The sequence below is a fragment of the Chaetodon auriga genome, chromosome 19 (assembly GCF_051107435.1).
Source record: "Chaetodon auriga isolate fChaAug3 chromosome 19, fChaAug3.hap1, whole genome shotgun sequence".
NCBI lineage: Eukaryota > Metazoa > Chordata > Actinopteri > Chaetodontiformes > Chaetodontidae > Chaetodon > Chaetodon auriga.
Window position 1 is genome coordinate 3,368,858 of NC_135092.1, and position 21,622 is coordinate 3,390,479.

General features: G+C 41.3%; 1 protein-coding gene across 2 annotated transcripts in view; it reads right to left on the bottom strand.

The window, feature by feature from the left end:
- Positions 1 to 21,622, bottom strand: part of slc12a2 (solute carrier family 12 member 2) — a 68,901-nt gene that overhangs the window by 11,033 nt on the left and 36,246 nt on the right. The window contains exons 14-23 of one of the 2 annotated variants that reach the window (XM_076757253.1): positions 20,081 to 20,236; positions 19,344 to 19,443; positions 18,152 to 18,263; positions 14,928 to 15,068; positions 13,180 to 13,286; positions 11,388 to 11,467; positions 8,551 to 8,694; positions 4,708 to 4,755; positions 3,490 to 3,612; positions 2,303 to 2,414 (exon numbers count right to left, since the gene is read on the bottom strand). In XM_076757253.1, the coding sequence (XP_076613368.1) occupies positions 2,303 to 2,414; positions 3,490 to 3,612; positions 4,708 to 4,755; positions 8,551 to 8,694; positions 11,388 to 11,467; positions 13,180 to 13,286; positions 14,928 to 15,068; positions 18,152 to 18,263; positions 19,344 to 19,443; positions 20,081 to 20,236 (1,123 nt within the window). The remainder of the gene's footprint in view (positions 1 to 2,302; positions 2,415 to 3,489; positions 3,613 to 4,707; positions 4,756 to 8,550; positions 8,695 to 11,387; positions 11,468 to 13,179; positions 13,287 to 14,927; positions 15,069 to 18,151; positions 18,264 to 19,343; positions 19,444 to 20,080; positions 20,237 to 21,622) is intronic. The other variant, XM_076757254.1, reaches the window with a different exon arrangement.

Below are 21,622 nucleotides of genomic sequence, written 5' to 3' on the forward strand. Positions count from 1 at the left end.
GCATGAATCCACACAAGTTGGACGGGGACAGACTGAGGCGTCAGGTATCTGTTGAGATGGCCAGTTTGTAGTTTCGCAGTAAACAAACACAAAGGGGATTTCAAAGTGCACGGAGAGCTGTGCGCTTGCACACAGAGATAAAAGGCTCGGCTGCTAGCACCAAGCTAATTTTATCCAACAAAAGGAGGTGGGAGGCAGCTGTAGGGGACAATGAGACAGAGAGATGGGGTGGGGGTGTGGGTGGGGGTAGTAAGAGGAGCAGAGGGTGAGAGACGGGTTTGTACTGAACACTGATTTCTGTCATGGAGGTTTAGGTTTACGCAGATATAGATAATGCTGGAGATATGGTTCTTTCAGAAAGTCGGGTGAAAATATGGATATCGATCTATCAAACAGACACAATACAGCATGTTAATCAGTGAGCTTTACAGCTGGTGGGATGTGTATTTTTAAGCTCAGCTAAACATGTCCGGACTCCAACACAGATATGAGATTGGTATCAATATTTTTATCTCACTCTAGGGAAGAAAGCAACTTCTAAAAATGATTAACGTTTCCTTTAATATTAATAAATAACACAAAAAAATCAATGTCTGAAAATGCTGAAAGAGAGTTCAAGTTTAAGTGAACGATGGAAGTCCAAGTATTTGTCCACGCTATATGCCTTCATATCAGCAAGTAATGAGAGGTGATGACAAAAGCTTCTCCCCACAAAAACAAGGAAATGACCACTTCTGGCCACACACTAATGGTTCTGAGAGACACAGTCCAGGAGGAACACACACACGCACACACGCACACACAAAGCAGACAGGATGTTCACATGATGTGCTGTTGTTCCAAGCGCTGACAGCTTTCAACCTCCATAAGGATTACACTGGTGGTTTTTGGTGTTTTCACTAACTACAAAGTGCAATTTACATTCCTGACAACTCCTTTCCACAATTAGTCAAAATATGTTCGATTCACTTTAATGCTTTCTAGCAGACAGAGCCTCAGTTCACTTCATTACACTACATAAATGTGTTTGTCAAAATTTAAACCTTACTGGTGACTATGCTCTCACAGTAAACACTTAGTTGGCTTTACTTCTTGCGTAACTGAAGTTTCTAGTTAGAGTGTCCCTGAATGCAACACAGTAGACTGATTAAAGCAGACTTTGCACTCAACTGCATAACCGTAGGACAACGACAGAGCTTTAACAAAAATTGAGGCGACAAAACATTCACTCGGGTGGATTAACTGTCTGCAGCTGGTTCTGAGTCTCCAGCAAGTCCATTTTAATGGTACACTGATTCTCTGACTCAAGAGTCAGTTAAGACTTGTATCAAAGCTTCTGCAGAGTTTGAACATTTATCACACCGGCTAAATCAGTTCTTTTATGATGTGTCCCGAATTGGCAAGACATCAACCAAACTTGTGGCCAATTTCAAATTGTAAAACTTCATAAGTAAAGGATGTAATTTTTTATGATGATTTTCAACTGAATTGTGTGTTATCTGAGTTGTACATCAGCACCACATTTAAAATTTGAGGGCTCTTAGTATGCATACTGCCATTTTTCCTGTGAAACAATACATAACATAATATACACTTGTGCAAACGCTATCTGGATCTGTAGCTGTGGAAAAATGCAGTTTCGGTGTGTCATGTTGTCAGCAGCAGCTGAGCAGACGAGTGGTGCTGAAAGGAAAGCAGATGGCTGCGCTGCGTTCACTGCTAACAAGCTGCACGCCTGCTTTTATAAGACAGTGTCTGGTCCACCTCCATTTAAGTATGCAGAAGTACTGTAAAGTATAGCAGTCATCTATACACATAATGCAAACTAATGCAAGAGCACTAGGGCTGTCATAGCCATTGGATCATTGGATTTTGTTCGCAACCAATACCATGAGCCCCAAAAAAAGCTTTTTATCCTTTATCGATATCCCAGAGAGGATATTTGGGAGTTACAGCCACACAAGGACAGAACAAAGTACAGATAAATAATTTAAAAGTATATAAAATAGAAATAAGAACAGATAAGGATAGAAAAAATAATGATAACAATAATTACCATCTTTAATTATTAGCATTGTTATTATTATTATCATTATAAGTAGTAGCAGTATTTTTTTCATTTTTCATATTTTCAACAATGTCCAGAGAATTCATATTGGCCAGCAGGTGTGGTACACTTGGGAAAAGCAAGCAAACAGTCAAAGCTATTAGTACATGTACTCATAATAATGAATGTCATATTATCTACTTGTGTTAACCTTCAGACTTGACAGAGCAGAGAGGAAGAACGCTCAGCACTTACGCTCGGCGGTCGTGGTCGATCCTGTTGATCTTGCCTCCAATGAAGACGCGGATCTTGCAGTCCTTCCACCTCTTCTTGTTGGTCAGGAGGTAGGGGATCAGCAGGGTCAGACCTGGACAGGAGACATGAAACAGACAGTCCTCATAGAGCCGCTGGGATGTAAACATTAAACATCTGCTGTGTCTCAGTTGTTGGAAGTTAAAGTCAAAATGTCAGATCTTTTTTTTTTCTCTCTCTTTTCATACAGATTTTCATCCTAATTTTCTCCCAATTAGGAAGGTGGTTATTTGTCATCTCAGGCCAACTTGATGGATATATTACTGAAGAAGGAGGTGGAGATCCCACTGATTCTCGCCTCCTCTGTACAGGCTCCCCGACCAACCAGCAGGAGTCACTGCTGCAGCTACAGAGACACAATCCCTCACCAGCTTCCCACCCACAAACACAGCACTTCAGTCACCTCAAGAAATGGTGTCAGTGTTGATAGACTGACAGCCAGAGGACTTGTTTACACATCTGCATATTTGTTAAAATATTTCAAGACTTTCACTGTAGGATGTATCAATTGCCGTCCAAAAAAAAAAAGGTCAGGTCACTGTACCCCAAACTACAGCTTTGCCTGAACCAAAGAGGCCTCTGCTGTTATGATGAGCCTGATTTGAAGTGTCACATGTCACAGTGTCTCTGCCCTTGTTCACTTCTTTAAACCCTGCTGGGCTGACAGGCACCCAAAATCATCCCTCCAAATGAAGAACTGGGCATATTAACATATTGCCTTTGTCAGCTGCACTGATCAACACGTCACTGACAGAGCTGATCTTCCTAACAGCTGTGGATTCACTGTCACTTTCATTTCTCTGGAATTTTGATGGTGAATTCAGTCCTGTTGTCCTGTTGACAGCAGTCTGCTGAAATCAGTTTGCTTGATATTACTTATACTGTGCACACATATGTCTGCGCCCATATCTTCTTAATATATTTATGCGAAAAATGCTTACATGCAATGCTCCTGTACATTTAAGAGAACAAGTTGTTTTACAACACTATTTTTGGGACAACATTAAGTAGGAGCATGTGTACGACCACTCAGTTGGACTATGATCTACTGCGTATTGTGGATAACTTTGTAATGTTGACCACTGGACTAATCTCCAAAAGCTGGTCCTATTTCTTTCTCTCAAACTCACCTCCGTCATCAAACAGCCACCAGACGTCTACTGTGCCCTTTCCTTGTTTCTTCTGGAACTGCTGGCTGGCCTCCAGCAGCCTCTGGTCAGACACATTCAGTGGTACAGTCGGGCTCTTCTTGTCTGCAGGGATGGTTGCCAAACACAGACACATACACACACACACCACCACACGCAAACAACACCAACACAGCAGATGCTCATTTAGATGGCAGCATAAAACTGTAATTACTATGATTTTCTGGCCTGTTAAGAGTCCTGAGAGTGGAACTCAGGTTTGACAGTAACCAAACATCCCAGGTGAATAAACTGTGCATAGGTTGGATTTGTCAGACCTATGTGGTGTTTGGCTCTGTGGCCTGTTCAGTACAACTACTGTGGTTGTGATAAAGGTGTGACAGTGAGCACTTAAAACATTACACAATTCTAATAAAAACTAAAAAGACAAGCTATCAAATCTCAACACTACAGCTGCGATCAGTGTTTCCCCTGTAGACTGTTTTGTAGTTTGGGCTTTTTTCTTTGTGGAAGTTACATATTGGTTCACTATTTTGCACGTGTCTGGGTGATTTCTTTAATCTTGGCTGAAAGAACACAGGGGAAACACCATCAATACTAAGAACAGCAAACAAACAGGGAGAGAAGCTGTGAGAGGCTCAGGAGTTAGCTGGAAACATGAAAACAGGAGAGCAGTTGTCATCCTGGAAAAGAAAGCTACAGACAAACTGTCACCTCCAGAGAGACAAGAAGCAGCAGGCAAGAGAGACTGAGGACGCTTTTGGAGGAAATTGAAATGTTGGCACACACTCACAACATTAAATACTCAAGACTTGGATTAAGTTAAAGGCACTATCACATACAGTATAACTTCAGAGACTGGGCTTGAGCTATAAGCTGGAGACTGTTAACAGGAGGGCAGGAGAAAGAGAGGAAAAGACAAAATGTTATTCCCCAAAGCCAAGTAGCTAGCTGGCCTGAAACACTGGACAGACGGGGAGAGACACAAGACAGAGACAGCGGGGTGTGCAAGACGGTGTGTTAATACAAGAGCAATTCAAAGTACACTGTGAAGAATGAGGAGCTAGAAAGACACGAGAGCAAGAGGAAAGGAGCACACAAAAGATAAAAGACACTGTATATACTGAAGAGTGAGATAAAAACAAAGCAGAGAAAGCGAGAGAAAGGTTTTAAGGCAACCCAATAAAGTGGATGTCCTGCCTTTTTTCAACAGGGGCTGAGTTGTAGCTTTGCCATCATCGTCGTCATCTGGGGAATGCGAGACAAAAGGAGAGAAAAAAAATTGATTTGATGTGCCATCAACTTACAACTGAGGTTTCTTGGTCATGAATCAGGATAAAGTACAATAGAAAATGTACAGTTACAAAGAATATCAGAAGTACGAAAAAGCACACACACACACACACACATACACACACACACGGTCCTGAGGAAAACAGTTAGCAGTGAGCGTCATGCGAACTGGCTGGCAATCAGGTTCATGGAAAAACAAGATCCTGTTCTTTCCTCCACTGGCAGGAGAACTTTTTCTCCCCAATTTCTGGAAATGTCTGAGGCCTGATCCGAACAATAAAAGCGGCAGCTCTGAGCCAGGGCTCTCTAGTTAAACCAATCTGGCTTCCACTGGCCATTTGTTAAGCAGCATTCATGGACATGTGAGAGTATTAAACACGCATGAATCAGTTCTAATTCTCAAAGCTGAACTAGTCCACTGAGACTATGCTTGGATTAAACTGAAAATCTTACACAGTGAGGAGGGTGACTCAGAGAGGAAATTAACTCCATGGAGAGGAGGGGAGCTGGGCAGAGATCGTGCCTTAATGACGGCTCAGGTACGAGCTTTGGCTGGGACTCAGATGTTTACTCAAAGCAAGACATTCATCTTCACTTTGCTACTTTTTGTACCTTCATCAGGCCAACACATTCGCAATGTGTGCGGAATCCTCCATCAGGGCACACATTAATTACCACTAACAACATTATTCTGAAAGGACATTCATAAATACATGCCTACTTCTACATTACAGTTTGGTGACTCATGATCATACTTCTACCATCTTTATAACGGCTCACATGGTAAACCCAACATGCTATTCATTACCATCAGTACAACAACAGTCATGTCATACTTCTCTGATTTTCTTATTCTGGCACAAACACTCTTTTCTTTCACTAATTAGTTCCATTTGCTTCTACTTTCCCTTTTTGCGATTGCTGTTAAGCTACTGTCAATGAAACTCAACACTTCCTGTATGTGTTTCAAGTTAAAGCCTACCAGGTGATGGATTGTGCCCGCTGAGCCACTACAAGGTTGAAGCAATTACAATTAAAAAGTGAATTAGAATGTCATTAGACCATATCTCTGTTAAAACATCTCAAAAGTGACGAAGCACAGATTAAGATCGTTGGTCAGTAGCAACCAAGATGGGAAACACAACAAATCTTTACCATCACCTGAGAAGGTACCTCCAAAAAATATGGCTCAGCAGTTATTTTGGTGAGTACAGAGACAGAAATGATGGTTACAACTACAAAAATAAAACCCAAGCTGTAAGAAATGGAAATCATCTCTTCATGGGTCCGCAGATTCAGGTGACATAGGCACAGAGCGGTATTTCTTTGGGGGGATTTGTCCTGTGTGATTTAATACTGTCGTTGGACTTTGACCAAATATATCATGATTTCATTTTGTGTCAATGTAGCTCATCCTGTTTTCAACATTTCAGACAATATACCCAGCATGCTTTGTTCTTTCTATATGAAAAGCTTGACCAAATTTAACAACAACAAATATCAACAGCATTCATGATTCCAGTTGGAAACTGGAGTTCCCACAATCTGGGAACAGTTTGTGCATGTTTGGTCAGAGTTGTGTGGGTGACACTAATACATGATACTGACATACACTGACAAACACATATACAGTGTAACCAAAGACATCTGTGGACTAACAAACTGGGCCCAGTGGGAATGCTGGGGTCAAGGGTCATTGAGGCGACTTCCTGACAGGGCAGTGTGTGTCTGTGTGTGTGCGCGCGTGTGTAGAGGCAGAATAAGGGATGCTGTTGTTGGATTAAGAGGGGTCTCTGAGTTTCTGGATGCAAAGCCTTCCTCTGTCACAACCTCCACTGGTGCCTGAGCAACAGAAATCAGGGTTGCCACTCATTCATAATAATATATTTCAAGGACTTTTCAAGCACTTTTCAAGGACATATCATTTAAAAATTAAGAGCCAATAATTCACATATTTAAGGCCGTGCACCACTTGCAAACCATTTTTAGGCCCAACAAATACAGTCATTTGTTTTTTCTTGCGTTACTGTGATCAGTAGCTACATAGCCAGTACTGGTGGTTTGGAAAACATGTCATATGTGCTGAAAACACAATTTTTGACCATGTTTCCCACATAAAATGCCTTGTAAAATAGAAAATGATATATGATAAAGTGAAGAAAGATATCACAAAAAGCCATACTGGTAGTTTAACTAAAAAAAGGGTATTTTATGGCCAGTTTCTGTGAAAAACAGTCAAAATGTTATGAGTCACCTTTATGACCACCCATTACTCTATAACGAATGCAAGGCAAGTTAACGTTCACCTGAATGCGTCATGTGGGGACCTCAGAATGGGAAAAATGTCCTGGTTTGTCTGTCTAATTTGCTAATAACTTGTTCACAATGTAAAGTGAAACTTTCAGTGTTACCTACTCTTGTAAAAACACTGTGTTGTGCTTTTGCTGCATCCAACGTGTGTCTGCAGACTCTATTTGCACACGTTAACGTGTTGCGTAATTTAGTACCCGACCAATATATTTTGTTGTTTGAAAATCTGGCAGTCACTGAATTGGTTGTAAAAATGTTCCAACAGGAGAAACACTACCTACTCCTATAAAAGGCTCTGGATTTATGTCAATTATTGGCTCACTGCAGTTGCAATCACTGTCAACGTTTGTGACAGGGCAAGTGTCAACACCATAGAATCACACAGTTATTTCTATGGCAAAAACATAGCAAACTGGTGAATATTAAAAGGAAAGGGCACCAGCTGTGGGCGATGCAACATTGGGGACTTGATGCAGCAGTGGTTGAAGGGATGGCTACGTCGTTCCTGATGCTGTAGCCCAACTGTCCGCTGTAGCAGAACACCTGCTTTGCTGTAACTAGCGATGCATCAAAAGGTCATTTAGGAGTAGCCATTGTTAGAGCTGCTTAGTGACATTTGATTTCCATTACAATGGAAACCCATAGGAATGCATTGCGGACGCTGTAGCTGTCCCTCTAACGTCACTGCTTGAAAGTCCCTTTTATCTGGCGTGATGCAAAACGAAGTATCAATTTTGTGGTGGGAACATAAACACATTGCATAATTAATTATTTCAACAGTGAGCACACACACACACATTCATTCATTATTTTCTCACTAGCTTGCACCACAATGCACTGGGTGTGGTGGGTGGGGGGGACCTAAACAAAGCGGGTGACCAGCCACATATTTGAGCTGGGAACACCAATGACAGCATAACAGCGAATGATACAGCACAGAGATTAGCAAATTGCTGTATGCTTGTAGCCTATGTGGAGAGTGATGGATAGAAAGAAAGTGGATGTGTTGGCCCAGTGCTCCAGACACACAAAAATGGAATCATAGGTGGATTCTGAGTTGGTATAGCACAAACTCAGAAATCCCAGTTGGTTATATCCAAGCACTTTGAAGGACCTCTTTATTGCTTCAGTAATCCAACCACTTTCAAGGTCAAGGCAACCCTGATAAAAAAAAAAAACACACACACACTAAACAATCATAGAGATGCTGTGAATAATGCATGCATTAGATTTTTAAGGTATGGAAATTCTGTAATGCCTTGAACATACGAAAATAAATTCATCCTAACTTCACAAATGATTATTTTTCTATTTCCTTACTGGCAGGTCACCTGGGTGTCACTGTAACAACCTCCTTCTAAAGTCTGCTTGGTAGACTCTGTGGGAATATATAAAGTCATCAAGATGAATGTGGAGACAGTCGTGCTGTGGCTGGCTGACCTTTCTGTATAGCTGGACTGTTCTGGAGGCTGGTGGCCTTGGAGGACGGCTTGGATGAATCGGCGTCAGAGTCTTTGCTGGTGTCTATGGACACGATCACATCTTTCATGCCTGAGGACTTCTCCTGGGAGGACAGCAAGTCATCTGGGAGGAAATGGAATGAGTGCACAGATGGAGGGGGAGGTGCAGGAAATGAGAGAGAAAATAAGACGAGAGGAAAAGGTTTTTAAAGCCTGTGAGGCTGACACAATGAAATCAACTATAGGCTTATGCAGCCTTCACACACAAATACAGAAGTTAGAGAGAAAAACAGCATCTCTTTGGGATTAAAGGGATAGTCTGGTGTCCAGTAACAGCTTAATCTGACACACCTTATATCTAAAGTGCTACTTGATCCAAATATTTCTCAAAGTTTAACTGGGAGACTGCAATTCATGACACTGACAGGAGAGGGACGACGTCTCACTATGTCAGAGGCACCGGAATAGTGTAGTCTGATTGTACAGTGTTGTTAAAGAGCAGAGCTTGCTCCCTTACAATAATCTGTGGGTAAATGCATACACCAGCTGCAAAGAGCACACAAACCTGCCAGCAAACAAGTTTCATTTTGGCCTCTTATCACGTAACTCACAAAATGAATACTGATTATCGATAACTGATATGATCTGCTGTTAAAAAACAGGAAGCTGCCAGCCTACATCTATGTTTTTAGCACTGCTCTTTACTAATGGTAATTAGTGTCGTAGCAGAGCAAATCCATATATTTTTGCCAAACTCAGTGTGAGTCACTCAGTTGTACACCCAAATCATGCACTATACAGGCTGGCTGTGGTAAAGCAGATCTGCATTGCTTACACCAGCAGGCTGAGATAGTATAAAACACAGGATTGGTATTTTCACAGGATATACTTTAGCTGATACCAATCCATTAAAATATGGCCAGATCAGCACCGATCCAGATCCTCAGAATCTGCTCATGGACATCTCTAAACTCCCTGCCTGGTAAACATGTCTTTTAACTTAACAACCCAGAAAAGAGGCAGAACACATTTGCCGAAATGCAATCTCTGAACCCATCAGCTATCTTCGAATGACGATTTAGCTTTTTATCAGCTTTCACATTTATCTACAGCCATATGCAGATATCCGTTTATAGAGATTAGCTGTCATGTCGAGCTGCTGAGTTTGAAAGTCAAGTTGCTAATCAAACTGCAAACACTGACTGGTGCATGGAAGAGGAAGTCTTGGCCTACACATCCACTGGCTACGCCAGAAACGTTGGCCCCAGACCAGATCCGGGGATTGAGATAAGCCTGATAAAATCAACAAAAGATGCTATCAAGTTGCATTATGGGAAATGTAAGGTCCAGTGTTTTTGGAGCTTGCCCCTTAGTGACCGTTACTAATTCTATTTTGGGCCATTCTTTTTTAACCTGTCTCTCACGAGTGTCCCCACTTTATCTAAGTGTAATAGTAGCAGTTCTAGATGAATGAACTGTGGCTCCTCACCAGAGCAAACACAGGCTTTTGAAGATCTGCTGTCCTTAGCTTTACTGTAACCTGGTTTGGTGAGCACATCTCAGACACAACACTGCATCTACTGGACAAGGGGACCATGTAACAGAGCTATCAAGGGAAAATGAGGGAAGCCGGAATCTGCTTCTACATAAACGACGGTTGGTGTATAGATGTCACCGTGTTAAAGAATGTGCTCCTCACTTAGACACGACTTCCATTGACTTCAAGCCACGTTATTCATCATAGGAGTTCTTGTTAATTCTGGTCAGTGCAATGGAAGCACTTAGAAAAACTATCTCAGGATTAAATGACTACAGGCCCGTCACCCTGACATCTGTGGTTATTAAATCCTCCGAGAGACTGTTGTTGACCCGCTTGAAGGACATCACAGGCCCCCCGATGGACCCCCTGCAGTTTGCCTACCAGGCCAACAGGTCAGTGGATGATGCAGTCAACATGGAACTGCACTACAGTCTTCATAACTTCAACTCCTCCGGGACATACGCAAGAATCCTGTTTGTGGACTTCAGCTAAGCATTCCAACACCATCATCCCTGAAGTTCTCTGCTCCAAACGTACCAGCTCATTGTGCCAGCCTCCACCTGTCAGTGGATCACAAACTTCCAGAGCATCAGAGCAACATGAAGCTGAGCACGCTCAAAACTGTGGAGATGAAAGCAGACTTCAGTCTGCCAACACTGCTTCTGCATCTTAAGATTTCAGATGACCTCCAAGGACCTAAAGTGGGCGTCCAATATAGACTCTGTCATCAAAAAAGCCCAGCAGAGGATGTACTTCCTGCTCCAGCTCAGGAAGTTCAACCTGCCTCAGGAGCTGCTGATCCAGCTCTACACTGCAATCATCAGTCTGCTCTGTGTTCATCCACCACTGTCTGGTTTGGATCAGCCACCAAACACCAACACCAAAATATCCACTTACTTCCATTATAGATCAGATTATATCTTTTTAAAGGTTTAAATGCACATTCATATCATCCTGCACTGCAATGTCAAATCAAATCTGCACACAGTATTTATTCTTTCCACTGTACTGTTCACAACTTAGAATACTTGACTATGTATTGACTTATGATTTGTGTTGTTAGTGATTTTATTTCCCAGATTCCAAAAAAGTTGTGAATCTGTAAAACATAAACAAAAACAATTTTGTGATTATTTGTTAATTTGTTAACATACACAGTGTCTAAACTTGGAATCATGGTTGTAGATATGAATATTGGAAGAACGATATTGATTTTTAACCATGTTGCTAAACATATCTCTAGAACCAAGTTATGTGTGTACTCATGTGTTTGGTACCTTGTCCTTGGATATGGGACACATCCAGACCCTCTTTCAGTCGCAGAATAACAGCACCAAACTGGAAGTCAAAGGCATCACTGAGGGGGAATCACATGAAAAAAAAAAAAAAAGAGTCAAAATCAGCAGTGGACAGAATGAGGTGTGACATGAAACAGAGACTCCAGTCACAAAGACATGGACCACAAATGCCAGCTTCCAACATATTTCTCTGCAGGCTGAACCTTGTGGTGTGTACACTACCACAGCTACTCAGTGGATGGAAAGTAAAGGGCACATTGCTGAGCGCATTAGCTGTGATTTTAATATTGTAGGGCTGAACCATCTCTGACCTTCAGCTCAAATGCCATAATCCCCACACTTTACAATGAGGAACTCATTCAGCTTAAGTCCTTCACGCAAAGTCTCACATGACTGATTTAGGGTTCAGCAGGCAGACAAGATTTCACATGGACAAACGCTGTACTCCTGTGTTAATACCAGACCTGCAAAATCTACAGTAGTGAAAAAGATGGCAAGCCGCAAAACTGTAATCGGGTAGGGGAGTCCAGGGAAACAAATAAGGTTTCCTCCCTTATCACAATGGCTAACAACAGGCAAGATGGGCCACAGCATAAGCTGATACACTGGTGTACACACACACACACACACACACACACACACACACACACACACACACACACAAAGGAGAGAGTGCTGAGTCTCAGAAGCAGAGACAGAGGGAGGAAGAGAGTGAGGTACGCTGGGGGGTGAGAGAGCACCTCACCTCATGCACTACTTTCTTCTTATTTCTTAACTCTCCTAAGTACCTAAGTATTAGCATCATAATATACTTAAAGTACCAAAAGTAAAAGTACATACTCATTAGGGTATGCAGAATGGCCCATTTCAGAATATAATATAAAAATAAAATATAAAAGAAAATCTGTATTATTAAATTCTAATTATTGATGCAGTCATGTGTTCATCTGTTTAATGTTGAGTCTGGTAAATGTGGAGCTAATTAAAATTTATTCAAATATAACATATATTACTTTACTTACTGCTGAGATGTAGTGTAGTAGAAGTATAAAGTAGCAGAAAATAGAAATACAAGGTTCTTGAAGTACAAGAACCACAAATGTATACCCAAGTACAGTAAATGAGTAAATGCACTTAGTTACTTTCCACCAGCGGTAACTGAGTTGAAAATCCCCATGAAATTAGCTAATGCTTGCTAGTTTGGCATTACACATCGGGAAGGTGGCTTTAAAGAGTGTGCAACATTATTTAGTTTGCGTTGTTCTGTAGGTTAGTGGTTATTGTGCCGGCACTTTATTTGATCAGGCTGCAGGCGATCAAGATTGACTAACAGCGAACTCTCACATGCCATGGACAATCATTTTCATTTAATTCACTTTAGCCTAAGCAAACAAAGTGCCATACTGCAGCCTCCAAACATGGCAAGAGTAACAATGCAATATTTTCAGACTATCAGTATTCAATAGTGGATTAGTGTATTAGCCATCCACCGTTAGCACAGCGCTGCTGAAAGCAGCCAGTACAGTATTTCTTCTCACAACTATCATTATTCACCTTTAGAGAGTTTGTGTGAGTGTCTAATAACATTTATGTCTAGCTCACAAAAGTCAGATGACTCAGCATTTTCACATCTAATTTCCAACAAAAACTAAAAAGCTTTGCCTACATTTGGGTTATGTCAGTAAGAGACTGTTTCTGTGTCTCACAGAGAGAATAATGAGACTGATGACTCTCAGGTTTTAATGTGCCTCCATGAAGCAGATCAACTTACTGGATCATACTGATGTAAGTCTCCACATTCATCATGTCGCCATCCCTCCAGTCATTCTTGAAGCCCAGCACCAGCGTGTTCGGCTTGAGGCGACCCAGGCCAGCAGCCTCGAGAGAGAAAACAATTGAAATCACAAACTGATTCACACCTTGACTCATTTCTTGGCCACTCTGCTCAGCATCATCGAGTCTGTCATTCTGGAGAAGCAAATACTCACGACTAGAACTTGACCAGTTTTAACACTTGAGATGGAAACTCTGGCAGACTCACCTCTCTGAGCACTACCTCAGTTTCACAGGTGCATGCAAGTTTCACTTTTGTTTTGTTTGCATTAAAATTTAAACAAGGTCAATTTATTCAGCAATGAAAGAAAGTGTTGTTCCTCCACATGATCTGTGAGTCTGGAAACTAGTCCTCACTAAAAGCACAAGCACACCAGGACATCACAAAACGTGTTCTAAAAACTAGTTTAAATTTCAGTTGTTAAATATATTCATATATGATATTCTGTCAATTTCTTCTTGTCTACAAATCCAAAGCACATACTAAAAACAACTATTAATACATCCTAACAACCATTGTGTGTGTATTAAAGACATATATCTTACTCCTCCGTGAAGAACATCAATGAGACACTGTTGCACTGACATGTTCCTCATTACCATAAACACACATCCTGTAGTATATTTTGACTCAATCCCACATACTGCTGCCCCAAATACTCACTAAAATAACACATGTTGATTAATCTGCCACTTAAAATAGTCCCCAACAAATGCACTATTTTCTCCTGTTTGAGTAACATTTGTTGAAAAGTTTATGGTCCTTTTCAAAACTCCTTCCTCAGCAGGAACCAATGGGCTTGAAGCTTAGAGTGACAGACGAGGCTGAGAACACAGAGTCTACTGACAAACACATTGTTGGTGAAGGAAAAAATACAGGACAAGCGTTTTTGTTCCGTCCTACACAACGCCGCAAATATTAACGAGAGCTTTTCAGAGGCTGTGATTGTGTTGACTTGCTAAGATTTAGCTGATTTCGTCATTTTTCTTGATATTTGTGCTACCATCAGTAAGTAGGCTTTGTAATTAAACGGTTTCTTTTATTGTCTGTTACAATTGTGTTTATTGTTGATGTACGATCAGAAATCTGCACAGGGAGTCATATTTTGAAAATTTACCAGATTCTTCATACTGTTCCTGTGTCTGACTTCCTGTCCGGCTCGATCTGCTCTGTGTAGATTGACGTGTCGTCCATCAAAAATAGATCTGGCACATATTCTAGTGTGGCTCATGAAGTAGGCCCTTTCATGGTATAAAAGCTAATATATGTGACCCCCAGAGAAACGGTGTACAAAAGACACATTAAACGTGTTTTATCAGTTCATTGTTAACGTGAAATAATCGATTAATTTTCTTCTTCCTGTCCAGCCATCTTCTACATCATGTCTTTCCAGTGGTTGAAGCAGGCGAATGCAGAATTTCCATGTAGCCAAATGAGGCCTTGGATTTGATACTAAAATAGCATTACTTCGATTTGACTGCTGCAACCCTCCTCACTCATTGGCAACATTCTTGAATAATAGTGAAAAACAGGTCATTAGAATCACACACAAACAAATACAGACAAACAAATACAGAATACAGCCAACACTGCTGTCTGTTGCTCACTGATATCCTTCAGAGCAAGAGGCTGAATCCATTTGAGATATCATGCCTAACACCACTGTGGTGGTGCTGTCTTCCTACCTGGAGCAGGTACTGTGTGCCCTGCCTCATGTCCTCAGCAAACACTGGCGTGTAGAAGGCCTTGGTCTCATTCTTCAGCAGCCAGCGTTGGTACCGTGCCTGGTCTGTGGCCAGATCTTTGAAGTTTGGCCTTCTGTAGCCCTGTGGGGAGTCACGTCCACACAGACACACACGCATACACACACACACAGACATACACACAAACACATACATACACACACACACACACACACACACATAAAGTTGGAAGTTTGGAACAAGTGAAATTAGATGTTAAGTCCTGCTCGGAAGCTACTCATTAGGGACTTTGTTTATTTCTCAAGAAAAGAGCTCACAAAGACGCTCTGCAGACAGGAAACTGTAATGCCATTAGCTGGGAATGTTTACAAAACTTCACCTGCTCTCTCTCCTAACGTCCTAATGGAGGCAACAGAAACAGGCAGGAAGGCAGATCAGTGGCCACTCGGTGTGTTCCACAGAGCCAGAGAGCTGCTGGACTGCACAGAGCCTCATTCATCCAATCAAAATGGACTTTCCATTGTGAAGTAGTTACGCCTGGCAGGGGATTTGTAAAAGGCTTTTTACACTGTGTGGTGGAACAAACGCATCAACCATATCACCACTGTGGCTCACTGATGTGCTCGTTTCTGAGCTCTAAGCTGACTCAGAGAGAGCTTTACCCCGTCTGAGTGAAGACAGACAAGAGATCTATGATGATGTTTTAAAGGGAAAATTAGCTTCGCATGAATAAAACAATGAATTAACCTCAAGCAAGAGGAGAAAATATTGAGCTGTATGCAGCAGTTGTTTGTAAGTTTAAAGCTGGCCCATGGACAGCGGAGTCAATGTACGGACCAATATTAGCTTATATTCATTCATCCACTGATACAGTAAATACGTAAATAAATGTCAGCTGATCAGTAACAAGAAATGTCAGCAGAGAAATATCAAAGATATGTCTAAGATCATTCCATTCCATTAGAGCTTTTTCATCTCCCCACCCACCCGCCACCTGGACAAGCTAGCAAGCACTGTCAGGGTCATGTTTTTTGACTTCTCCAGTGCTTTCATCACCATCCAGCTGGCTCTACTGGGTGAGAAGCTGACAGCGATGCAGGTGGGTGGCCCCCTCGTGCCCGGGGTTGTCGACTACCTGACTGGCAGACCACTGTTTGTGCACCTGCAACACTGTGTGCCAGACAGAGTGGTGAGCAACACTGGAGCCCAGCAGGAGACCTGTCAACTTCAGAACTTCTCTGACACAGCCCAGTACAGGGCTGTGGTGGGAAACTTTGTCACATGGTGTGAGAAGAACCACCTGTAGCTCAACATGGCAAAGATGATGGAGCTGGTTGTGGATCTGTTTGCATCCAGGGGGTCAGTGTGGACATTATGGAGGACTACAAGTAACTGGGAGTGTAGAGTGGCAATAAACTGAGTGGGCTAAGAAAACTAAAGCACTCTACAGGAAAAGCCAGAGCCATCTCTACTTCCTGAGAGGGCTGAGGTCCTTCAACATCTGCCGGGCAATGTTGGTGGAGAGTGCTCTCCCGTTGCTGCTGTGAGCCGAAGCAGCTCGACAAACTGATGTGCAAGGTCGCTGACGCTGTGGGGGTGGATCTGGACTCTCTGGTGGCAGTGTCAGAGAAGAGGATGCTGTCCAACTTAAGCGTCATTCTGGACAGTGTTTCTCACCCGCATGACTTGATGGACAAGCAGAGGAGTTTATTCAGGGTGAGACTCATCCCCCCGAGATGCACTGCATAACGGCACAGGAAGTCATTCCCGCCTGCGGTCATCAAACTATTTAACTCACAGTGTCACTCACCCTGAGTCAATAGACTGGCCCCCTGGACTTATTGGACTCGATTTCGGCCCTGTCAGAGGCTGTATTACCTCATAATTCTAATTATCTCATCAACATGTGCAATAATTCAATTTTGCAATACAATGACATATATGCATATTAATATTTTACTACTACTATTATCATTATTATTTTTACTATCATTATTGCTGCTACTACTACCATATACTATTATGTAATACTATATACTATATTATTATTGTTAGCACTGTTATTATTGTTTATTGTACTAGTATTAGCAGTATTCTAGTATTCCGTTATTCTTGATACTTAATGTAGAATGTTGAACAACAGATACATTTCTATAGAAATGGTTGCTATGTATTGTAGCATAATACACAAACCTTACATACCTACATGTACAAATTTCATATTGTTTATTATTTATGGTTGATTTATATTGTAGTATAGTGTACGTATTTCTACATATTTTCACACATTTCCTGAGATATTACTCATATCTTATTTTGACTGTATTTACTTGGTGTACAATGGGGACAACTGCAACTGACCCAATTTCCCCTTGGAGGATCAATAAAGTATTCTGATTCTGTTTCATAAAAATAAAACAGCATGAAGAGTGATTTACATTATTATGTTTATTTAGATATTCCTACAAACATCTGGCAGGCAAAAAAAATCCACAACAGTCTTCAAACTAAGACTCGCTATTATGATAATAAGTAATTGACCCAATAAAGTTGGATCACTAGTATGTGTGTCATGTGTATATTATTTAGTGTTATTTGCTTTCACTCTACTACTTATTACTTCATACTGTATGTGCATCTTTACAAGGGCTTGGCAGGTAAGTTTGTTGCATCACTTGGCTTCATCAAACTGTTGGTTTTAGGAGTTTTGTTGCTGCTCATGATGATGATTAACACATTGCTAAGCTCTGTGCAAGCTAAGACAGAAATGATGTTTGGGTGGTGCAACTCAATTTGCTGAATCGCTAGTTTCACACTACCTAGTAGTTATGAAGAGCTGTCCCAGAATCACCAAATGAAGGATTTACACATAGTTAGAGTAGCCCAATCCAAAAGCCTCTATTTCACTTTGGTTGTTTACCAAAAACTGAAGCGTTTGTGATGAACGCAAATGTAGTAAGAGCATAATTTTACTTCCTATTAATGGCCATATGTGTGACATACAGTCAACATGGTGACATCATAAAGTTCGGTCTGAAAGCTTCTTTTGAGAAACATGTGCAGTACTGATTCAATTCTTTCGTTAATAACATCACATTTGTCTGACCTGGAAGCTTCACAAGATTTGAGGAGCCTTTGTGGGTTTATAGAGCATCTTTGTAATGATCACAAAAGGAAAGAGAACAACAGCAACAGTATCTGCTCACCGTGCGAATATGACCGCAGATCATCAGGCCCACATTCTTGGTGAAGGTGTGGACCAGGTCAAGGATAGCTGGACGAGAGTTGGGGTAACCAGTCATCACCAAACACTGAGGTCTACAGTCAAGAGAAAAAATCAACATGTCAGCGTTTGTGTCACCCTTCATCTTGTGCCATGATTATTACAGCATCACTAGCTTTTCCATCTGCAGCCACTTTCCTCTGACCTTCACAGTGGTCTCCTGTCTTCTTAGCACAGGACAAAAAAACTGGAGCAGAGTAGCGCACATCAAAGCAAATATGTTAAGCACCATGGGATTTAATGGAGGCGGTGAGAGGAGACAAGAGGGAGCTGGGAGGAACACACAAGTCATTCTGAAGACACCATCAGATGCCTTTTAATCTCCTGCTTGGTTTGCTGCCATGGGAACAGTCCAAAGGCACATTATCACTAATACCTCCTCAAAAACAAGACCGCACCATGTGCTACATGTGCAGGCCGTCAGAGAATGAACAACATGGTGGACACATAAATAATAATACCTGCTTTAGGTCCAACACTATGATGTTTTTCTACAAATCTGATTCACAATTTAATGATTTTTGATTAGTTAGTTTGTATTTTACCCAAATTGTCCATCACATGGTCTCATGAACACTACCCCAAAATTCATTCAGTTATTTGCTTAATCTTGGGCCTGTTTACTTATTCCATGATCAGACACTTACTGATCGAAAACGTCTCTAACTTTACTCTCTTTGATCAGGGTCAGGTTCTCTATTTAATATTGATGCACTGAGCAGCTGACATGTTTTGTTACACTGTTCACATATTAAAGAGTTTCATAAAAATTCAGGGAATAATGCGTAATGCCCTCTATGTGCATCTGAACATTAGTTGAAGCTTACAGTACAGTAGGTACAGTAGCTGTGATTTGTCACATAATAGCTACATTTCAGTTTCTGCCAATTAGTTTCTTTTATTATCACCGAACATGGAAAGTGGGTTTATTCTATTATTATTTCATATATATAGTAAAGTATGAGCATGCACGGTCATAACTCATGATCATCTACACTTTCAGTCTGATAAGATTGCTGGACTTTTTCATAAAAACACTGCATGCTTCAGTATTCATGGCAGTAACTGCAGACATGTTTAGTTAGTTAGTAGAGGCGCTTCTTCGTGTTTGGTACCTGAAGTTCTTGATGTGGTCTTCCACGCTGCTGAGCTGCAGAGTGTGGGTCAGGGCCTGGTGGTAGGTCAGAGCCTGGGTCGATGAGCCCCAGTTCACATCTGGAGGGGAGGACGCATGCAGGCAGAGACACACGGTGCAGTTAGCAAGTGTGTTTACAGGTCGTCCTGCTGGGCCAAAGGCCATCTGACCCATGTGGTGTTACAGACATTGAGAAGGCCTCGTATGTGTGTGTAGCTGCATGTCAAACTGAGCGTGCACACAGGTGTGTGTGCAGAGCTGCAAGGCCAGCCATGTGTTTGAAGACAGAAAGTGTGTTGGGATGTGGAACAACTTGACAGTTCAGAATCATGTAGCAATAGGCAATATAAACAAAACTGACTTGACTTGTTGGACAGTGTGTGCTTTTCGCTTCTGGTGAAGCTAAGCTAAGATTTTCAACCCTTTAACCCTGCTTCAAATCCTTTAAATTCTTCATTTTATTCAGACAGATTTTCTTTTTGTCTGTTGAAATGAGTGAAATGAAGCAAACTAACTGAAACATGATTTTAAGATGGAAGATAATTCAGTTCATTTTGTCAATCATCAATATTGTCATATTAAAGTCATTATGTGCATCATGTTTTAGAACAATTTTAGATATATTCTGGTGGTAAAAATGTTTGTCTGCACCTTTGTAACTTTGTAAACTGGGTAGGCCGTGGCCAAACTGTGCTGAGTGAATACTTCGTAGCTCACCTGGCTTCTTGTAGCTGACGTAGATAAAAAGACCCATAACAATGACGTTGGTCAGAAGAGCAGCCCACCAGTTGATGACAAACATCACCACACAGCATAGTACAGCTCCAGCAAGAGAAACCCACATGTTGTAGTATTTGAAGCTGGGACGCCACCCTACAGCACCAATGAAAACAAGTCACATCACTGCGACACAAGGCAAAGCACATTTAACAGCAAACAGAGGGCGACTCGCATACTGTGTGGATATCAGGAATTAAAAATTAATAGTTATGGTAAACTGAGGAAATGCACTTCATGTTAAGGTTGAGTAGAAGTCCAATTTGTCAAAGACTCTTTAATTGGGACCAAATTAAGTCAGACCTGCAATTCAAAAGACTAAAAATCAAGGGTAAGCGTGGTCATCACATGAGAGAAAACAACTTTGCCATAACCTTCATCATCAACATGGGCTGAAAATATTAAATGTTGCTGTTAAAGAGCATGGATAAAGTTAAAGTTGGATACGTGCCGGGGTTAAAGAATGGGAGTTAGCAGCCTGTTAGACTGGATACCAGAAGATTATATCAGCTATTAGGGGCCATATTTGTTTACAGAGTATCACAGAAACTAGACTAGTGGGATTTTAGTGATGGGATACAGTCAGAGTGTGTGTGGTTACACAATGACAGAGTCTAAAACAAACCACAGGACATAAAGGGTACATTGACGGTGCTGTTCCTCTCAGTCCCATGCAGGGGTTTTATGTGTCCCCCAGCGTGGGGAGAGATCGGCCCTGATGAGGTCAGAACACCGAATGGGGTTTATACACTTTGTGGTTGCAGAGGCAGTAAAATCCATTAGTCAATGTCTACATTACTGCTTACCTCTAATTGAGTCATGTACCATTTAAGTCCATGTAATTATATGACCTGCTCGTAGGAATTAGAAGCAGATAGAGAATCTGTACCTGGAGTTCTGCTAGAGCTTTGGTATTGAGGGGAAAAAGCACAATACTCAGTATAAAAAAAAAAAAAAATCAACTACATGCATTTCATTCAGCTGTTCACTACAGTCTAAAGGGTCAGTTCACCCAAAACTGCACACATTTTCTCACACACCTACAGTGGTTTTCATTCATACAGTTAGGTTGGATTTCATGTGTCCAGGTTTTGAGATGTCTGTGTCTGACATTTCTACTTCCACTCCAGTGCAAGGCGGGTGAGCGGGATCTCTTCTCTTTCCAGAAACAATGTTGCCATCACTCAACAGATAATTCAACAGTAAATCTGTCACTGAATCTCCTTACTGAATCTAATCCCTTCTAATCCCTTATCAAATCTATCTTTCAATATCTTGAACTAAATGTATGAATAATTCAAGTCAAGTTCAAGTTTCATTTCAGCCTTTTGTCAAGTAATTTATGGAACCAAAGCTGACATTTTCATCTGGTGATGTGGCAAAACATGAAAAGCCTGAAAACTGCTTATGGAAAGAAATAATTCTGTTGAAGTATTTATATGTCTTTTGTTTTTATTCTGTATTTGTCATAAACTAAATTCC